Source organism: Rhamphochromis sp. 'chilingali' (assembly GCF_963969265.1).
Source record: "Rhamphochromis sp. 'chilingali' genome assembly, chromosome: 13".
Lineage (NCBI taxonomy): Eukaryota > Metazoa > Chordata > Actinopteri > Cichliformes > Cichlidae > Rhamphochromis > Rhamphochromis sp. 'chilingali'.
In genome coordinates this window covers 5,812,483-5,834,895 of record NC_137940.1, presented here as the reverse complement: position 1 = coordinate 5,834,895, position 22,413 = coordinate 5,812,483, and the positions used below count along the sequence as shown (strand labels likewise).

General features: G+C 40.0%; 1 protein-coding gene across 9 annotated transcripts in view; it reads left to right on the top strand.

The window, feature by feature from the left end:
• Positions 1–22,413, top strand: part of LOC308408365 (teneurin-3) — a 139,250-nt gene that overhangs the window by 58,762 nt on the left and 58,075 nt on the right. For 8 of the 9 annotated variants that reach the window (XM_080900557.1, XM_080900555.1, XM_080900553.1 and 5 more), the window contains 4 exons: positions 622–847; positions 10,114–10,352; positions 17,570–17,695; positions 19,793–20,007. In XM_080900557.1, the coding sequence (XP_080756683.1) occupies positions 622–847; positions 10,114–10,352; positions 17,570–17,695; positions 19,793–20,007 (806 nt within the window). The remainder of the gene's footprint in view (positions 1–621; positions 848–10,113; positions 10,353–17,569; positions 17,696–19,792; positions 20,008–22,413) is intronic. The other variant, XM_080900556.1, reaches the window with a different exon arrangement.

Below are 22,413 nucleotides of genomic sequence, written 5' to 3'. Positions count from 1 at the left end.
TACCCATTTGGGGCTCATTGGAGCAAATCAGAATTGTCAGCACTGTGGGTTTTTACCTTTTAAACAGGGAAGATGGATAGATAATCACCACATGCCATTCTGGGGGCCAATTACACAGCTTTGTGTGAAATTGGAAAACCTGTTCTCTCAGAGCTCTAATGGATGTTCTGGTCATTAGTTATTTGAGAGTCTTCTCTGGCTGTAATCAAACATGAAACATTGCGTTAAGCGCCCATAAAAGAACAGCTGCCTCTCTAAGTGACCTTCTGTTTAAGAGAACCCAACTGTCAGCCATGTGGCGTTTTGTGACAATTATTATGTGTATCGCCATAAAAGCACTTCTTATTTCCTGTTTTTTTGCAGTGGTTGCATCTCATTTTAATGTCTTGCTCTCGGTTGTATTTACCTTTCTGGGTCTGTTAAGTGGCACTGTGCTGTCATAGCTCGCATATAAGGCAAATGCATAATCTTACCCATCTGCTCTCTCTTCGCAGTCGCGTCGCTTCAGTCTGGGTGTAATTTTAATCAGCAAAATTAATTATTTATTATTTCGATTTTCCCACTATTAGGGATTCTTAAACTCCTATGCTGATGCCTGTTTTTCTCTCTCCTCCCCTCCAGGTGACCATCTGTCAAGTCAGCAAGCTCCACCTCCTCTGCCACCAGCTCCACCCCCACACAGGCAACACCCCTCCATCACTTCCCTGAGCCGCAGCTCACTGGCCAATCAAAGGAGCCCAAGTCCACCACCCACAGCCGGCCTGGCGGCTGACTTGCAGAGTACGGCGGAATGCGTCCAGCTGCAGGACAGCTGGGTCCTGGGCAGCAATGTGGCCCTGGAGAGCAGGTGAGTGAACCATGGTGACCTACAACAGAACTGAAAGATTCAGGTCCAGATGTTATACTTGATGTATTTTCACCACTTTACATGCTGCATTTTTCATTTGAAAAGTGAAGGAGGTGGAAGTTGGCATATCTGTGTGCTGCGTGTTGAATTTTAATGCCTTTTTTTTTGGTCACGTGTTTCATGTGTCCTAAATCTGGTGACCTGTCTCATTAATCCACTGGCCTGTTTGATGTGCTTTTAAGACATCAGCCCATATTTCTAAAACTTACAGTCAGAGTTACCAGTCACTCAGTCTGTCATTAATGAACCAGCAGTTTGTTTTTTGTTGCCAAAAATGAGCTTTATATTTGTGTTTTTATGCTTTCTGCACATCTTTGTGATCATTTTAATGATCTGCACGGACCCATATACAGGATCAGCGGTGGAAGAAGGCACTGAATACATGGCAGTCTTAGTAGATGATAGTCGTAGCTTGCAACTTCCCCAAGACAACAGCGGGGGACTCCAACAGCCAAGGCCGTGGAACACACTGAAAATTTCACAACACAGATTTTTAATAGCTGATGATTTTATCAATGTTTTGGTGCCATTCCTACAAACATGAGATGGTCACTCTATAATTTAAGGATTTCTCGACCAATTTTTAAAGCGATATTACACTGACACATGTTCATGACATAATATAGTTCCCTATATACCAGTTCATCACATTTCTACACTTTGTATGAATCTAAAGGGGTGATTGCTAAGTCGGAGAGACACAATGAGAAGGAAAATACATGATTAGGGAGAAGTATGTGAATATCTCTGAACTTGACAGTTATAATCAGAGAGGCCATAACTTAACAAGAAACTTGGTAAGCAGAGAGTGTGTTATACCAAAATCTGCTGCGCAAGACACTACTTTGTCATAAGAGCCACTGCCAAGTTTTCCCCCTGAAACATTAGTTACATCTTTCTTAATCAGTGAGCTCAAAATATCCTGGCTAATGAAGTGTGGTACATTGCGCTGTGACTCAGAAATGGCCTAGAGTAGATGATTGCATTCTAGCCTGATATTTCACTGGCACAGCGTCCCCTTTCTGAGGCTCAGATGAATGTAAACTTTGAATTTTGCGTGTGGCAGCATGGGGTAACAATCTCCTATGATCTGACTGAATCAATTGGGATACGTGGTGACAGTCTCACTTTCTTGGGAAGATGTGGTGATTGAATACTAACCGCTCAATGACCTTGAGCTGTCTTAGCTATATCGACAAAACAATATGTGCACACCTATCATCAGCTGAGGCATAAATCACTATCACCACAGTGGACTCTAAATCAAGTGCTTGTCAGTGGGTGGGAACAGGGGGTTGCCGAGAACCAACTGGGCCAAAAGGGAAGACCCGGTTCAGCACATAATTATAGATGTCAAGAAAACCACCAGGTTGGGAAATGTAAACAGAAGCTCAAGAAAGTATTCATTAGGCAGCCTTCAGGGGGTTTTGGGGCTGCAAAGTCCTGGCACAGCACATAAGAAGGTGGCCCAGAGTACCACAGGGATATGAATCTCTTTTGATTCCTCAACAGTGACTTGAATTTTATTTCCGATGGAGCGTAGTAGACGTGGCCATATGCGCAGACAATAAATAATTCTGTACAAGGCAGTTGATTAAAAAAGTGTCAAGTATAAATCATAATGTTATGATCTTGTTTAATATATTTCCTGTGACATCAAGACCTCCTTGAAAATAAAGCACTCATTTGACAGCATTAGCTACTTTTGCAGCAATTAGCCATAATGAATTTTGTGTGTGTAACCTCCCATAAAAGTGTTGGGCTTCAAAGCACGAGTGCACTAATTTGACTCAATACCAACTAACTTTCACAATGAATAGCTTTCAGTGTTCTTTAAAATGAGTGAAGTGCTGCACTCAGTAACTACTGCTGTAACTCCTGCTCATTATTATATGGTGAGCGAATATCACTGATCCCACTGTGATTATGCTGCCACAGCTGTGTTAAAAATCAGAGTTTGATTTTGCCTCATTTACTCCAGCAGTTTAAACATATGAAACATATACATTAAGCAGATAAAGAAAAATTAAAATGAAACAGTCATCAAATGTTTTACAACTTGAACCCAGCTATAATTTGTAAAGGAAAAATATTATCATATCCTTTTCAAATAACTGTATAAATGTATTCGAGGTGAACTTTTGTGCTAGGATCGTGTAATGTAAAGTGCTCAATTAGCTGACAAGTGCATGTTCAGCTTTATATTCGCTGTTATTCTGAAGAGCTAAGGAGACATTCAGATCCTTAAAAAAAGTGTGGAGTAGTTTTAATAAGCCCCCCAGGTTTTCCTCTTACTCATGACTTGGCTTCACTTTTCTGTGTGATATTTTCAATTAGAAATATTCAATTGAATTTCATTGTAAAATGAACTGTCATGTCTCTTAAGAGACTGGTGTACATCTGGAGTAATTATTCTTGAGCAGTGCTTAATCATTTGGGTGATATGGTATCAGTAATGTTGATGCCTTTATGGTGTAAGCTATAAGCTCTGTGTGTGTTCCACTGTAGAAAAGACATGAAGGTGTCTGCTTTCCTAAATGGAAAGAGGAAGTTTCAACATTTTTAGCACTCCATTTCAATGAGATTCAAGTAGAAAAGTCGTTATGACATTTGAGGATGATTCCTTTGAAGGCCAGCATAGCCACACGTTGCAGTTATAAATGTACTGTCAATCCTCATTGGATTCATGCATCATGGGAGTCCTTTGGTGAAATGAAATTATGTCTCTGCTCTAAAATCATCATGTGTCCCTCAGATACTGCATTTTCCTCATGGAAAATGTACTAGAATTGTTCTCGGGGGTGAAAAAGAACTGCAGAAGTAATCCAAGAGGATTTGGTTTATGCGTGTGCGTGCAGAGTTGTTTGTGTGGGACGTACATGTAAATCATGACTCAGACGGTCATGCTTCAGATAACAAAGGAGAAAGGGAACTTTTCTTTGTTCTTGTACAACAGCCACTGTGTCATGATTGCACCAGAACTGATTAGTCATGTGTAAGACACCAGCCAACTAGCCTTTTGGAAGAGAAAGGAGCATGCAGCGATGGCTGGTTACCTGCCAAAATGGATGGTGGTGTAGACAAAGTGGTAATCCTCAAGACATTTTTTTCTTTTTCTGCATGTTTTGCTTTTTATTTATTTTGCCAACATCGTTGGTGCCAAGCACATTTCTGTGGTGTTTCCAGGTTTCTGCATTATTTCCCTCTAGCCTTTATTTTAGACTAGTCTATAAACAACTGCTGCTGGTGCTGCTGGTGGTTGTGCTGCTACTGTTGCTGGCAAAATGTAGTGCATCTTTTTTTAAACATGAACAGTGTTACATTATAAGGAAAACTAGATTCATCTAAAAGACACATTATAAATGTAACCTTATTGGAAGGAACCACAAATATATCTCAAAACTGGGTTTCATGCAGACTGTCTCAGACATGCTGTTATGCTATAAAAAAAACACATCATTGTATACATAAACACTAAGCTATCAAACCTATTCAGATTCACTAAATACGATAAAATCCATGTGCATGTCTGGTGGAGTGACTCAAGATGGAACCATGCTGATCAATGGCACTAAAAGTGTGGTGACGCAAAAATACATTCACAGTGCAGAGCTAGCTCTAACAGATTAGCACTTGCTTGAACACCCACTGTTGAGAGGGCAGGTGCTAATCTGGAGGAGAGACCATAACTGCAGCAAGTGTGAAAACAAGTCACCGCAATGCCAACTCACATCTGTAGTCTTTTTTTGGCCGTATTTAAAGCAGCCTGATTATTCCAGCTCTCACCTTGAAATGCTAATGCTAATACTGAAAGCGGCTAATGGCCAGATTACATATTCGCAGGGCTTCGATTTACATTGTTTCTAGTGTGCTCTCTCACCCCGACAGCTGGAGGTTAGCCGTAGACAAATCCACCCACTCACTGTTTAGTCTTTTGTCCTCTATGAGGATTTTTTCAAATGTCATCATGATGACAAGCAATGTTGTGAGAGCAGAGGAGACCAGGCTGGCTGCTGCTTTTGTGTTTTCGGGCATCTCAATGGGACAGACAGGCGTGCACACAAACACACTGCGATCACACTGACACACAGCCATTCACTCGCTCTCTATCCCTTTCAGTCTCACACTCTCTTGATTGTCTCTTTTCCCTCTCGCTCACTCACAACACACCACACTGCTATCACTGGGGCTGGCTGGATTAGCATAGTAATGTGCCTTGTTGCATCACACTGGCTGTAATCAATTACAGCCGGTCATCCAGTGTCTATAGCTGCAGACATTTACACTAGTCTGCTGTTTGTTAATCATGTCCAACAGCATTTCATCTTTAGACCCCTTCAGTCTGCTCTTTAGAGAAAAGTGCGGGCAAACATGAAAACCATCAGCACTAGAATTACTGAAAACGCCAAGTTCAATAAACGTCCCATATAAGAATTAGTCTTGGTAAGGCTGGTGCACACACTTTCAGAGTGACCCTGCATTCTCAAGTACGAAGCAAAGAGGGATTTAACTGATGCAAGTATACCTGATTTTACAGTTTTAAACCACTAATGAATGTGCCGTATGTTCTTGGTAATTATACACTGATTAGCCTCAACACTAAAACCACTGACAGGTGAAGTGAATAACACTGATTATCTCCTTACAATGACATCTGTCGGGGCTGGATATATTGGGCAGCGCGCGTACAGTTCGTCAAGCCGATGTGTTGGAAGGAGGAAAAATGGGCAAGTCTGAAGATCTCTGAATTTTGACAAGGGCTAATTTGTGATGCCAAGAAAACTGAGTCAGAGCATCTCAAAAACAGCAAGTCTTGTTAGGATTTCTGGCATGTAGTGGTTAGTAACTACCAAAGGTTGTCTATGGAGGCACACGTGGTGAAACTGCTCCAGGGAGCCCATAGTGATCGCACAAAAAAAAAAAAAAAAAAAAAAAGCTATTGTAGTACAAACTGCAGAAAATTGTAATGATGGCTATGATAGAAAGTTGTCAAAACACACAGTGTGTGTCTACTGTTGAAAGTACCTGCAGTTGGCACCGTGGAGTGTGCATGCCTGTTTTTTGCCTAGAGGAGAGATGGCCGCAAGGTTTGTACTTTGGAAAGAAGAGCCAGTGCTAGTATTCGTGTGGATGTTACTTGGACATTAAAAATGGATCTAAACATTGGTGCAGATGACATATATCCCTTCTTGGCAACAGTATTTACTGATGGCAGTGGCCATTAGCAGGATAATGCACTCTGTGACACGGTAAAAAATGTTCAGAAGCAGTTTGAGGAACATGAGAGATTTTGAACTGTCATGTCGGCTCACATCGACTTGACCCGACCTTCAAATTCCCAAGATCTCAATCCGATCAGGCATCTGTGGGTTTTGTTGGAAAAACAAGTTGTCACAGTTCGGCTGTGTGGCAGGCAGGAGAAGGACCCAAACGCAAACTCACAGAGTCAAAAGTTAAACTCAAAAAACACAGCTTTATTGCTGGCGTGGAGTGGGACACGAAAAACAATACAAAATAACCTAAACTGGGAAAAACTAAAGCACAAGTAGTGATGGGACGTTCTGTATCGAGGCTTCGGAGCGTGTGTCGAGTAATGGAGGGGGCGTTTCCGCGAAGCGCGTATCGAGGCTTGCTTCATTTATGGGAGGAGCTGAAAATGATGACGTCCGAAGCCTCGCTGCCCGGCTGTACCACGTGACTGGTTCATGAAGCGGTTCGAACTTTGCCGCAAATAATCATTTTCCATACTGCCAGCATAAATATACACAGTATACTGCCATCACTACACTATAGGTGTTTTACACACTCCTTTTGTTGTTGACATTTACAGGCTGTGTGCAAAATGCCACACTCTTCAAATTCATGCCAGCTATTATTTTTACGTCCAGTAGGTGTCCTGCTAGAGCAAATGAAGCTTCATGAAGCTTCGCGTTGGGGTGAACCAATTGGATGAAAAGCTTCAGTGCTTCATGGGGCTTCATCTGCCCATCACTAAGCACAAGGAGCCACAGGGAAAAATCACACAGCTATGATGGAGGACGCAACACTGACAAAGAGAAACATGGGGCTTAAATACACTGAGGGATAACGAGGGGGAATGAGCCACAGGAGGAGAGCACAGCTGAGAGTAATTAAGCAGGACGAGGCAAGGGAAGCAAAACTAGAAACATTAACATAGAACAGACTGTGAAAGTAAAACAGGAAACACACTGACGGAACTCAAGACATGTGGACTTAACAGACTGGGGGAGACAGAACATAGGGATCTGAAACATGGAACAGAAAGGCACAGTAGATCAACATGAACATAACAACGCCACAGGGGAAGAGTAAAACTGAACACGATGAACACAGAAACACCAGACCTCTTCACAATAAAACAGGAAACATAATGAGACGTAGACATGACAACCCAAACTTCACAATGTAAGACACAGACATGAAACACATGAAAAGCAGGGGAGATTTACCATAGTTGGAAACACGAGGGGGAAATAATAAGAACTAGAAACACTTAAGCATGATAACAAATGAACTTAGGAACCTGAAGGGCTTACATAAACTAAAACATCAAAATGAACTAAAACTCAAAACACTGGGTCATAAGACCCAGGATCGTGACACAAGTCAGATCTATGGAAGCCCCAACTTGCGACTTATAGGACTTAAAGGATCTGCAGCTAAGGTCTTGGTTCCAGTTACCACAAGACATCTTAAGAGGTCTTTTGGAGTCAATGCCTTGACGGATCAGCGGTGTTTTGGCAGCACTAAGGGGGCTTGCATACTGTTAGGCTGCTGGTTTTACTGGTGTAGCAGATCTGTGAAGGTAGATTTGCATTATTCAGTCAGTTAATCAACTAAACATTGTAAATATCTATACCATTTTGTTGGATTTGTCTAGTAGTTGCTAAAAATGATACTTTGTGTATTTGTTTTTAGTGTCTAGTAGTAGTAGTCTCTTTCCTGAGAATGAAAAGATAATGTATTCATAGCATTGCCCAAATAAAGGACACACAGATTTACTGCATTTATTTAGAGGCAAAACTGTCTCCAGATCATCTGCCTAACTTGCATTCGGTGTTCACCTTCCTCAGATAGAGTACATAACCCTTTCAGCACACACATGCACGTCCATGTCTCTTTCTGTCTACCTCATCAGATTGCATCCACTTACACTTAACTCCCCCGATAGCCGTGTCTGTTTGCCTGCGTGTCTGACTACACGTCTGCCGCCTCCAACGTTGTGCAATTTTTGACCTCAATTCATACCCAACTGCATATTATAGAGTCTGCTGCAGCTACAGTACAGATTGTTCCAGACTGAGTGGTCTGAACTTCTCTTGGTTGCAGATGCCCGGTGCATTGTCATTCCAACAGTGAAACCTCATAACCTTTAAATGGAATCCCTGTCTGATCACAATGGCACGTGTCAATTGAAGCATTGAGGAGCCAGACGATACAAATCTGACATTTGTTCTTTTAGTCAAGAATTGATCAGTGGAGGTTTTACCTCAGAGATATGCTCACAGGAGAAACAAGAAACCTGAAATATCAGCGGCACCGCTGAAATACAAGAACTGCATTGTGGTGATGATGATGTGTCCTCCTGTCACATGTGTAAAATTTGTACGCCACTAATCAACTTTACTTAGAGACTAATATTCAGTCTGGAAAAAGAAGAATGCAGCAAAAGATGAAAGAATAATTTTTAGGGGCATTCAGAGCTTCCCTGAACTATGTAGTCATGTGTTCATATTATATAATCAGCCAAAGTCTGATTATTATTAGTAAGTGTTACGACATGGATTTTCAGTCTTTAACTGCTCGACTTCAGATTTTTCGCTCAATTAGCCATTCTCAAGCTCTTTAGTACAGAATCACAGTCAGGATTAAAACAGCCTTTACAAAACTTACATTTGAGACTTCACAGATGCTGCACAAATAATTGATGAGCAAACACGGGTTTATCGGTTTACTGGTGTGTTTAAATTAGTGGTTACCGTGGCAACCAACTCCTCCAGGAGAATCTACATAACACATTAAACACGACTTGTGGAAAACATTGTGTAGGACTTTTAGCAGAATGTGAGAATAAGAAAGCAAATCGGTGCATTCTCTTGCCCTTGGTCTGTGAAATTTGACTAATTTAGCACATTTGTTCAAAGTGGTATTTAACTAACTTTTTTTTTGTCTTATGTAAGTCGTCGTTTGCCTGGGAGCCTGCATTTTATTACTATATCAGTTTAGATGTTTGTATTTAATGTATTGTTTTAGTGTTGTCCTCACCTTTTATGCAGTTTGTTTTTTTCTCATAATCTTACAGCACTTAAGCACAAGATGGCCGAGTTCCAGTTGATATTAGGTGGTACAATATGGCTATTTTCAGGTGTAATTTTGTGTGTTACAGGTGTGGGTGACTCATTCATGTATGAGTGAGTCAAGTGTTCATAAAGAGAAAACTCATAAATGAAGCTGTTAAGTATTTTCTGGAGTGCTAAACTACTTGGGGTGCCTTACATCTAGAGTTTACAATACTGGTGTGAAAAAAACATGTTATCAATTTTCTGACTGTATTCTTCTTTATTTTAACAAAAAACGGGCATTGCAATAAGATTATACAGTTGAGGATTGGAAGAACATTTTCAATGCATGGTCAATCTGTCCAATTTCCCTGGCTGTCCACATAAGCCTGAAGGCATTTAGGTATTAATCTCTAAGTAGTGGCAAGAGTGGCAACAAGGCTTAATTCATTTACTTAAGAGCTTTTCACGTGGGGTTTAAAAGTTAATAGGACGATCACTCCGTAGTGCATTTGATTAAACCCTCTTAATTACCCCAGGTATAATGGGCTATTAGCAAAGGCCCAGTTGTAAAAGGGCAAGTGGGAGATGATTGTTTTTATGAGGTACTTCTTGTTCACCTTTTCCAATGTCAGGATTATACAGGATAGTAGATTATAACCCAGTTCCTCCTGTGGTGTGAGCCATGGGGAGTTGTAGCATTGCTGGGTATATTGAATTTTGATGATTCTTTATGCGTTTAACTATGTAAGTTTAATTTTGGAACTGTATATGACTACTGGAGGCACACTGGACACAAAACCAGTAGCAATCTGGGGCCATTTTGTCAAAGATAACCACATGATAACTGTGTGAGGTAGAACCACTGACTTAATAATGCTTTTTTTTGTTTTTGTTTTTCTACAGGCACTTTCTTTTTAAAACGGGCACAGGGACGACACCTTTCTTTGGCGCAGCAGCCCCTGGGTACACCATGGCAACGGGGACTGTTTACTCCACACCTGCGCGTCCTTTGCCCAGAAACAGCCTGTCCAGGGGGGCTTTCAAGTTTAAGAAGTCCCCTAAACATTGCTCCTGGAAATGCACCGCCCTGATTGCTGTAGGCATAGCTGTGGTTCTGTCCATCATTCTCTGCTACTGCATAGGTAAGGCTAAGATAAACATAAATTGCAATGTAAAATCAGAAACAGTTTTTCATGATTAATCTCCAAATGCACAGCTCTGTTCACAACTTAATTAGCTTCTTTTTTTTGGTTTGTTAGGTTTTTTTTTGTCAAGAATGTACCTTTTTTCAACAAAAGTTATATATTGCTGTTTAGGTTGAGAATAAAGAGTATAAAAGAAGAAAGAATGAAGGGAAATATACAATTTTAACCCCAGACATGATGCCTTGATCACGATTCTTATATTTTTCCAGTTCAGCCTTAGCTTTAAAAATGCATCATGACTATGTGGCTAATTAAAATTTTAGTAAGGGATTATTACATATGTACCTTACCAAATCTATTTTACAATTTAAATGCATGCTTCTTAAAATATGTGTTAAACAGAATATAACTAAACTCTGCTCCTGTCTCTTCACAGACAGACCTTTAAATTGAACTATTTTGTTGTCTGTGTTTAATGTCTGAATTTTGACAGCATCTTTTCAGTGCCCTATTATGTCTCAATTAGTAATGTAATGATAGCTCTTTACAAACATCCACACAGCAGCGGCACAGGTTGGGTCAGGTGGGAAGACAAAAATAGGAATATGGAACCGGGGCAGGAGATTGTGGACATTTGTATCACAGCTTTTGGTCTCATTTTCAGGAACCTTATTTAAAACTAATTGAAATTTTAAAAGCTAAAAGAGCCACATGGTATTGGTTTCAAGGAATTTAGTTCTGATGCCTGAACACCTGAACCCAGTTTAAGTGTTTCTTTATGTCACAATCATAGACACACCTCGTCTTAATTTCACAATGTATGTTCCCTATAAAATCTGCACGTCTTATCAGTTCAATACTTCTGCTATAGCAGCTTTTTAAATTCGCTTCTCTTCCAAACGTATCCTCCACACACTCGAGTACTCACAATGTTTTGCTGCTGATCCGTTTGGAAAGAGTTCAGCAGGTGAAAATGTAATCTTTAAATTGCTCATATTACCCACTACTCTTGGCTGAACATCTTCACTGAGGTCTAAAAACAAGATTTCCCCCTTGATTCTCTGAAATAGCAATTAAGAGCAGATTCAGCCTGAAAATCCTAGCATCCACTGACAATATTTTTTTGGAACCATATATTGTTTATCGTGCACATATTTACACTGTTAGATGCCAACTGTTCTCATATTTGTAAATTTAAAATTAACCAACCATCTAGCCAGACAAAATGAAGTTTACCCCAAGCTTTGGTTAAAAATATTGCCACTGCATAGTTTTTGTTATTGCCTGACATTGCATGTCACCTGAATACATGAAAAGCAATTGTTTTTGTGCCAAGAGCAATGTATGTCTTTCTATTGTAAGGAGAAAAAATATGACTCTGTCATCTTCATTGACATTTGACAACCTTCAGACAAGCCATTTGGTCAAATGGAACAAATGAGAGGCAAGCTGGCTAGTGTGAATGGAGATGGCATGCCTCTTAATCTCAATGAAGTTTGATCTCTGCCAGGAATATTGCTATTTCACTGCCTTCTCCTTTTTGCAGCAATTGCAGACGTCGCGATATGATTCAGTATCTGACTAAGCTCTCAGTCAGATATGCAGACATGCCATCAGTACACTTTCCAGCAAGACATTCATACTTGTTTCCCTTTGACAGGGGGGTGTGCATCACCCTCATGCTTCTGATCCCCATCTCACAGGCCGACAGGCCTTTCATATCTTTGGGGGTTTCTGTTAAAACGCAGGCATGGAGGGAGGTTCAAATGGCACAGATGGCAACGTCAGAATGGAACAAGTTTGGGAGCTAAACTCTTTTAACAAAGGAAGCAGTTCTAAACTCTTGAAATTTAACCTTGGTCCACAAAGCCTTTGTTGCACTGCAACTAAAACTCGTTTATACTGTCAAACAGGAAATGCTTTTATCTCGGTCAGGAAGATAAACTAATGCTCATCTTTTAACCCTCCTTTGGGCAATATTTCCTTCAAGAAGGCTTTTGAATGCTCTGTTGTTGATGTTGTTGCTTTTTTTATTTATTTATTTTTTACAGCGTGTCAGAGCTGACTTCTAGCTAACCTTTATAATCTTGACCACAGCAATAAAGCCGTTACAGATTCATCTCTCCTCCTGCCCTCCCTTGTCATCCAAGCCCTTAATCTTTACACTGTGCCTTTCTCCCAGAGCGGATATATAAGTATTCATCCAGCTTGGAGGCAGGGGAAATGTGACACAGTTGTATAAGGAGAAATATGGCGATGTTGGGAAGATCCTATAACTAGTGTTTTATTGCTAAATAGAGAGGGAAGTGCTCTAGGAGGAGAGGTCATAAATGTGCTATATCAATATCAATATTCATAATCCCTTTATTGACTTAACTGTTTAGTTACTTGGTTGTGGTTCGTGATCTTGTATCATAAAATTAAAATGAATGTCTACATAAATATTTTACCTTTGCTCCTCCGTGGAAAGGAATCAGTTGCTATTTTTGTTTGTCTGTTTTAAGCTTGTGCTCATAACAGATCTGCAGAGTTTACTCAGGAAGAATGTGCAGAAACTGCCATTTGTTCAGCTGTTGTTACTAACAGTTCTAGCAGATTGGATTCATTTACAACATTTTCATCCCAACAATCACCAACTCGTTTAATTGTAGACCTGTCGAATGCTTGGTAATTGTATTTTTGGCCCGACTCCAGAGTGTGCGCCTCATCTCGCTCGGTGCAGAAATGCGAGCGAGCGAGGTGTGCACGCATGCGAGGGAGCGTGAGTTAAACAGATGCAGCCCTCTGCCACTTGCCTCAGGTGTCTCAGAGTGTTTCCACCACTTCCTCTCTCTTTCATCCACCGCCAATTTACCTGCCAGGTGCAATGACTCAAATAGCGACAATGTGCACTCATACTTTAATACTTTTCCGCTGTCAGTTCACACAGTCCCATTGGTACAAAGACAAGCTCAAAGACAAATGCAAGCACACCTTCATCTGCAGCATGTGAAATAGACCGTGTTTCCTGCACCATATTATTCAATGTCTTTTTTGTTCTGAAACCGAGGTTAAGATTTTATTAGCAATGATTTTTTTGGAAACAAGTATAGTTTAGATAAATTGTTTGGGTTATTTTTTTTTTTTTATTGAATACATTTGAAGACTTAAATCCTCACCAGCAGAACAGTAACAAAAATCAGACCCTGGCTGACCGACAACAGCAGCTCCTGCAATTCAAATGAGGCAAACCTGCTGAGGTGAAGCTTTCGTGTTCCAGCTCTGCAAACTGGCCTGATTGGAAGAATTTCAGCGATTGTTCAGATATAGGGAGGCCAATCAGGACCGAGTACAGGTTTAATGCTCTGATTGAATGCAGAGGGAGAAAACCGTGTGGATTTTAGGAATGGACTTAAAACTCAACTGCATAAACAAAGCATGTCCTCACTGATTATACTGTTGAAAGTAAATGAAGATAAAAGACTTCCCTTATTTTGCATTTGTGTTTCAATGTCAGAAAACTGTAGAAAATATATTAATAATGTCTAAAAACAAACCATCCACTGTTTTGTGGACCTTTTTGCCCCGTGAAAGTGCATCTTATAGATTTCTCATTTGGGATGAAAGTCATTCACTGAAACATTGTGCCACAAAAAAAGAAAAAATAATCAATTTTGCACTATTCATTTTATTTACTCAAAGGTTGCCTCATTAAGGTGCTGGCTATCACAACAATATACACATAGCAGGAACCTTTGGTTTTAACAAGGCTATAAAATCTACCAGGGCAGGTTCCTCCACCCATGCAAAAAGCTGAGTACTGTGTTGGAGAAACTTGATGTGCCAATCAAGTGCAGAAACTTCCCAAGACACTGAGCTTTCTTAAATTGCTACTGGACCAAAAAAGCAAACCTTGTGTTGGTTGATGTTGTGGTGGAGAAAATTGTTAAGCCATTTGAGTGTGATGGAGACACTATACCAGAGAACAGGAACATCTTAGGTGTACTCTAAGCTGTAGAGCTTATTTCACAGAATCCCCTGGGGAGATTTCTAGAAAGATGGTATGAAGCAGGTTCAACCATCAAACAGCTGTAACTCAATAATTTTTAGGCTGTTGAGTTACAAGTTGTTGCCGGGATTCTGTCACTCCAGATAAGCTCTCTTTCTCTCAGGTAAACTCACTAAAGATTTTTGGGGATATTAGGCATTAGAAAAGCTTCACCTGTTCTGACTGCTTTGTGAATCCTGTAAAACAGTAGTTTGCCTATTTTATTTATTTACCTATAAATCAGAAACATATTTCATTTGGCACTCTGTTTGTCTAGTAACAACACTAACAAGAATCGTGTGAACAAGGTGTGGGAATTTGCTCTGAGAGTAGCCAGGGGAGTATTGGATGTGTATATCAGAGCTCAAACAAACGTGTTGCCAACTCACAAATTCAGCCTCTTATTCATCGTCCATGTAGATGTTCCACAGGCCAAATTTTGACATCAGCGATTAAAGGCTAGCTTTTCCAGCTTCTTTCTCAGGAAGAGAATTTCTCATGGTTCCATAAATATTAATTGAATGGACCTAGGCTGCAGGAATAACTTATGCAAATTCATAAATTGAGGGCTATTCACCTCAAAGCAATTTGTTGATGAGGTAAGTAGGGATTCAGGCCCCAGTGCGCTAAGAGCAGAAACGAGGGAAGGGCTCTCTGTGATTCTGTGGTGCCTCGGACACACAAGTGCATACCGCCACACACAGTTTCCTTTCTGGTGGATGGCTGGTGATTCTGGACACAGGATTGCAGAGCAGATAGACTCTGCATCTACAATTAGGAGCCAACTGAGTCACACAGTTTTTTTTACAGAGGGAGAGATTTGTATAAAGATTTGCTTATTTGTTGTTTTTTCGGTAAGTGGGATTTTTGTTTGTGGCATGTCAGTTACTCTGTAGGGTCACCACTTTGCCCCAAACTACTGAATGGATTGTCTTGAAATTTGAAAGAGAAATGAATCATCCTCACAGGATTAATGGCTTTGGCAGACTTACGAGTGTTTGTATTTGTGGTTCTGAGTGAACCACATGCAATCGAATATGCTGCATATATTCAGGATCCCTGAAGGACTTTGAATTCCACGGCTATTAATTGGACACTATTGCTAATGTTTCATTATGCTGATCCTTTTTATTTTCAAATCAACCATTTCTAACATTTTTTTAATCAGCCACTGTTGGTCCATAATGCAAAATAAATAAACAAGGTTTAGAAATTGTAATGGATTGTGAACCCAAAAATTTGTAACTGGTAGTTTAATAGGGACTGTATCTACACTGTATTTGTTAGTGCACACATGCCATTCAGTGTCTCGTTTGATGAAGCAAACAATCTTCTACCAGAGTAAGATTTCTTATTTTTTTCTTCTTGCAAATACAGCTTTAGAAAAAATATTAAAAGTTATGCAAACTTTTATTTTACCTGCTTTATTTTTGATGCAGCTAATCATTTTTCTAAGCTTATGTCCCACAATATTTGTTTCCTTTTTCTCTTTTTTTTCTAGGCGGAGGGTTTTTCATTTTAGGTTAATGCACCGTGTCCCCAGCTGAGCCTTGCAATTTGGGGCCCAGCTTAACAGACCGTGTTTCTTTTGGATTCTCCTCAGTAAAAGCCACCAATATGTTGTCCTAAAAACTGAAAATATGACCATGGAAGACTATACTGTGTTTGTATTTAACTTTGAGGATACATAAGACTGTTGTAGGGTGTTCAAAATATGTTACGTACATCCTATCTGATTGTTATATTTGAACTGAGACTTACTAGGATTCTAACACTGCCAAATATTCAGAAAAAGTTGAAATATTATATGTGGGAATCGGTAGAGAAAAAAGAAAGAATGAAAAAAAGAACAGGTGTGCTCAGATCGTACAGGATTTCACATCGGGAGGTGCTCCCTGTGAAAAGTCAGACTTGTCAAAATTATTGATGAACCAGTCAGAAACCATTTCTACAGGTGATGCTGCTGATTTGTTTCAGCAGCACCTGCAAGAAAAAAAGATTCTGACACTCAGCATGGTGTTACCTGAATGTGCTGGTAAACATTATCACTCAGTGCTATCCCCATTATTTCACTGAAATTCAAGCCACCAGTGCACCTGTTCATACGATCTACCAAGGACGAGTCCTGTGTGACTCAATTGATGCCAAGCATTTCCAACAGTAGCCTTTAAAAAACACACACACTCAATTGATTTCTTAACAAAGTATCTATTAATACATTGCACATACAGTTTTCCGTCTCTTCTTGGTCTCCTTCACATTTGATAGTCTCTCTGGCCCCACATCCACCTCTCAAGTTATTTGCTGCAGTCGACATCCATCTTCCCAGCAAGCGATGGGTGTTGGAGAAAAGTTCCTCCCGCAGATCAAATGGTCGGAAATCAAGATGCTTCCTCAGCATGTTTCCTGGCTGGTGACTTTGAAGGAGATTGGCCCTCTCGCTGTGCTCACAGAAGTACCTCAGTTTCCCAAAACAACAAGAAGAACAGTTTGATTGCACCCAATACTGCGACAATAAAGCAGGTTGTCTGAATGAAAGCCAGTCACAGTTTAGTTATGTAAGAGAACTAGAGTGTTGCAGCATCTTACCCTCTCACTTCCCTCTCCTGCTGTGAGTGTCTGTCGCAATACATGGTCTTACACTTTCATCAAACTCTCTGTGTGTCTCTCTCTTCCTCCATCTTCTTCTAACACATAAAGCTGCATCTGTGTCCTTCCTGCTTTGTATTAGTGTTGGAGAAGTTACGACTTTTCCAGTGTATCTTGTGTGCTTGTCTGAAGTGGAAGCTTTTCGCCAAAATAGAAATCCTGCCTGCTGCTTTCTTAAATACAGTAACGGTTTGTGTCCAGGCACTTTGGAGCATTAATGAACCGCGCTCCCCAAGGAAACATGCCACAGCAACGGGGTTGCTAACTATTGATTGAAATGACTCTGTCTGGCCTGTATCGGTGCTGTGTTTACATAAAAACCACCCATGGCAGCGTAGTCACTGAAAACAAAATTTAAACTGAAATATTGGAAGTTAAACTGTTGTTGTTTTCACCCTGCATCGGATTCAACTATTGTGCACTCCCACTGGTCTTTTGTGCTTAAGTGGCTTGATTGTTTCTGTGCCACTATTTGGTTATTTGTTTATCTATTTCTACAAGCCCACGCAGTTATTTTTTTTTTTTGTGTATTTCACAGCAATGCACCTTTTCGGCCTCAATTGGCAGCTCCAAGAGTTGGACAACCAGCCGGCTTTTGAAAATGGAGGAGTTGGGAAAACAGGGCCCACTCAGTCGAGTGTAGGGACAGCTCTCTCTGCTGATGGTGAGGAAATAAGAATGACATGTAATGCACAATATTAATATTATTTATTCTTTTGTTGGCTTCACTGGATTTTAGTTTGGATTGTATATAAAATATATTGTGTGGGTTTTAAATATTCTGAATACTAAACAGTTTAAAGGAAAGGGGAGGTGTTGATTAGTTATTGGCCAATGAATGAAAAACTTTCATCTAAAATCAAGGGTTTCTTTAGTTGATGCATTTGAAATTTAATGTCAGAACAAAAAGCAGAGTGAGTTTTAACGACACACAAATTAATTAAATCAAGCAAAGGTCTAAATAGCAATAAAGACAAATTCCGGCTGCAAAACATTTGGCTTCCACATTCAGCTCAATGCCCAGACTTTCAAATTTATTGAGATCTTTCACCTTCTGAATATTAATTAACTGATTCCAGACAGCTTTCTACTCTCTAATCATAATCTCGGACCATTGTGTATTCATCAACAAGCAGGCGGGCCATTGCAGCTCACCTTTACAGCAAAAGCCACCAAATTAATCTCTAAGCGCACACATTATTTAGAATGCATAGCCATGAAAACAATAATTGAGTTGAGTAGGCCAGGCAAAAGCTCAGTTGTTTAAACTCAACTAGATTTAAATCCTCATAAGTACTGCTAATTAAGATAGCATGAGACAGGTTTTGGACTGTTTAAAGGCAATCAATAGTCAGCTATTATTCTCCCTGGAGGTAAACTTGGCTTCCAGTCTTCACTTTGACTGAAGCTAAAGTGACAGGCAATGGCCTCATTACACGCACAACACTGAGGCATGCAAATAACTGGGGTCTGCCACAAACAGATATAGCCACAGCTACAGTATATCTATGTCCACACTCTATAATGCGTAAGAACAGAAGAAGCAGTAAAGGTATGCAAGTGTATCATCCAGCTGCATTCCTTCCTCAGCAGAGCCTTAGATGGTAGGGGTTTAAAAATGCTTTACAGCTTTTTCTTCTTAACAATAAAATGCATTCTTATAATAGCACCTCGCAAGCTACAGTTTTTTAATTGAGTATGAGTTATATTTAAACCCACCATTTCTCCATCTTTGCCACTCGGAGGGCACAGTTTAAAGACATCGTTCTCCAAATTGTTTTGATTTGCTGTTATTGGTCTGGCAAGGTAGTGCTCAGTATATGTGACAGATTCCATTTAGACCTTATCTGATATGAAGGCTTAGTCTATGAGTCACCGGGACCAAAGTAAAAATGGAAGACTTGGCCTCTTAGTCTTATAAAAGGGCAATTATATCTGGTCATTTTGTTGTCGAGCAGTGCATCATGGACTACAGGGAACCATTACTTTTAATACTCCCTTGCTCAGTCACAATTCATTTGGAAAAGATATGACTATTATGCCCCTGTGCATGAATAAAACAATTCAATGCTGCAAAGCAAAAGATATATGAAAAATGAGAGGATAGCAAGATTCTGCGATGACTTATTTGCACTGTTGGTCAAATGGTTTAAAAAAAAATGTGTTTTTTCCAGTTGTTGTTGGAACTTGCACAATGTAACTTCTCAGTGTGTCCAGCCAATGCCAAACCAGCTCAATGGGGTTTAAATATGGGGACTCTGCTGCCCTTCCATCATTGTCCACTTTTCTTCTTCTGATATTTTGGCTCATTATCGTGCTCTAGGATGACCAACCAGTCGGTCTTCCTTTTTTCCACCATTTTTATAGCATTATGCTGTACTAGTTCCTGCAGTAGAGTGTAATAATCAGAAGGTGTAGTAACAAAGTCGGTTCTGATACGGGCTTTGCACAGAGACGAAGGCTGTGTGAGCGATCATTAAAAGTTGAGGCACCTATAGGAACTGTTTGCATTAACTTTCAGTACTTATTTCCATTGTTGTGAGAAAGCTGTTAATCCTTTTTCTTAATCCTTCAATATGTCTGCTTTTATTCATTTATTTATTTATATATTCATTCTTTGGGTAGTTTAGTTACTAGTTTTTGTATGATTTATTTGCTGGAATTCATACTTATTTTTGGAGTTCTTCTAAAACTTTTGGATGGTTGTGTTCAGTCAATATCACCTTAACTCTATGGTTTCGGGTTTGTTTCTCTCTTATAGGAAGGACTAGCGTGCTTCATCCGGAAAACAACTCCATCGATACTGGGCAGGTGGACATAGGGAAGCGAGTGGGTCAGAGCATTCCACCGGGTGTGTTCTGGCACTCTCAAATAAACATGGAGGAACCAGGCTTTCTTAAGTTCAACATTTCAGTACAGAAAAATGCACTGATTGGAGTCTATGGACGAAAGGGCCTCGCACCATCTCACACTCAGGTAAAGGCTTTGATGTAACTTCTTTAAAATTAGGATAGTGTGAAACTGAGTCAAGAAAACCAAAACACATCGTCTTATATTTGAAAAGTCCGATTGATAAGCGGTGAAAGCATATTGCTAGAGAATGTGCTTACTGGGGATAACTTGGATGGTTCTTTCTTTGTCACTAGTGTAACTAGATTTAGGACCCCAATATCTGGTCTCACCCTTGCTGCTCTGTTCAACTCTCAACAGATTTAATTACATTTAACGTCCTTCAATGGTGGATATGAACATAAAGTCAAAACAGTGAAGATATCCTGACGTTTCTGGAAATCCTTCCTTTTGCACTGCCTTTTTCTGTTGTTCTCAGTTTGTTTGCACATATAATACCCTGTATGTTTAATGTTTTGCATCAACAAAAATTATTGTACATCCAATTAAGGATGTAAAGATTTATTTTTTTAACCTTTTATCATTTATTTATTTGCACCTTTAGGGCACAACACAGTACTGACATATTAATCACCTTGTAAAGGCTTTTTAGCTGCTCAGTGCTCCATTATCAGGTTGTGTGCATTGGTTAATAGAGGCTTTTCACTAATGGGTGCCTGCTGTGTCTGGAAAAAAGGCAAACGGTGACACTGAACCAAAAACCGTAAAGTTTTACGAGCTACTGAAATCTCTCACCGAACACTTTTCTTAAGAATAATTACAGTAATTATCTGTGAGTTTATCACTACGAACAAGCCTTTTTTGCTTATATCTACTGAAGAGAGTTGTGGTGGCAGGATTTAGAAATTTGATTGCATTTTCTATTATCTGTGGAAGCCATTTCACTGTGTCCTAAAGAAGATGTGGGTGAAACTGACAGATTAAATTCAGATTACATAAGGGTTGTTTTTTTTTCCTTTGCTTTACTTCTATATGAATATGGGGGCTTTTGCAAATTAGAACTCGGTGTAGTTCAATTTTCTGCTCTCAGGTTTGATTTGCCCATGTGTGTGGGCATGCACAGCTTTCACTTCCACTAAATGGCTGCCATTTGCAAATTGAAGTGTTTCCAAAATGTCTGATGTGTCACTTGAATGGCATTTCTGGGTATCTGAATGTCCAGTGTCTAGTGATGGTGATGGAAGCACTCAGACAATGGCTATTTTCCACCACACTTGACAGCAAAAGCTCTTAGCTTCACCTTCTCGACATTCTCTCTTAGTAAAGATGGGCTTCACTCAAGTGAAGACAGTTAGGGCCACTCTTGATGGAAGAGAGTCCAATGCAAGTGACAATAGGTGAGCTGGATTGCACTTTCAAGGTGAAAAAAAGGTAGCCCAACAAAATCAAAGACCAAAGGGTACTAATTAACAAGACACTACTTTTATGTCTCGAGCAATTGTTGCACTGACACTCAAGCTTGTCAATGGTGGGCACTGTGTCCATTGTTCCAAATTACATTCTATTCAGGTACTGGGGGCACAAATCAATGCATTTACTTAACTGAGCATGAAAGACCCCAATGAGAGATATTGACTGTTCGTCGTATTCACAGCTTGGAAGACAAGACTGCATTTAAGTGCAACAGCCTTTCCACCTTTCTCAAATATAGAGTTCCTCCATCTGCTATTGAGTGTCTCTCTGTGCTGATACAAACCAGAAGTTGGGAGGAACAAACTTTCCTTTTTTCTTTTTTTCTTCTTAGCAATTTGTACTCTGTTGTACGACTACGGCTTGTCCACTCAATCTAAAGGCATTCACCGCCTCTGAGCATTCCTCCTCTGTCCATGGGGCATCCAGCAGTCTCTTCACGCTTGGTCTCTTGACTGTTACTCACCCATATTGTTGGATTGAGATGAGTTGGGGAGGGGGCCTTTCACACAAGCTAGTCGAGATGTATGCACTTGGCCGGGGAGTTTAGGGTTTCTGGGATGAACTGTTTTATTACTTCTCCCTCAAGTCAACAACACAAAGAAGTCAACTTCCGCCAGGTTAATATCCCTACCCTGCCCCCCTGCTCTGCTCAGAACGCTTTAAATCACAGCATTGACTCTTCCTGCCCCTCGCTTAATGCTCTCTTCTCAGTCGTTTGCAAGTCAACTAAAAGGTCGCCTGGGCCTTTGAGTTTGTCACATTCCTGAGCACTAAATCCTGTTTTAATTCACCTTTTGTCCCCATTCTTAATCCATTTGGACATTTGTTGTGTTTCCGTGAGACAGAATATTCCATAGGTCCTCGATTATAAGTGTCTTTTTTTATCGCCCTTAATGTGGATTACAAAAGAATGTTAAAATTATTTGTAAATTCAGTTATTACTGAAATCAAATGATGAAGTGTTGACTTCCAGCTGAAATAAACGGAACATTTGTGGTCAAATTTTATAAACGTATGTGTCTGAATTTTCCCTTTAAAAGTGCTTCAGCTGTGGTGTCA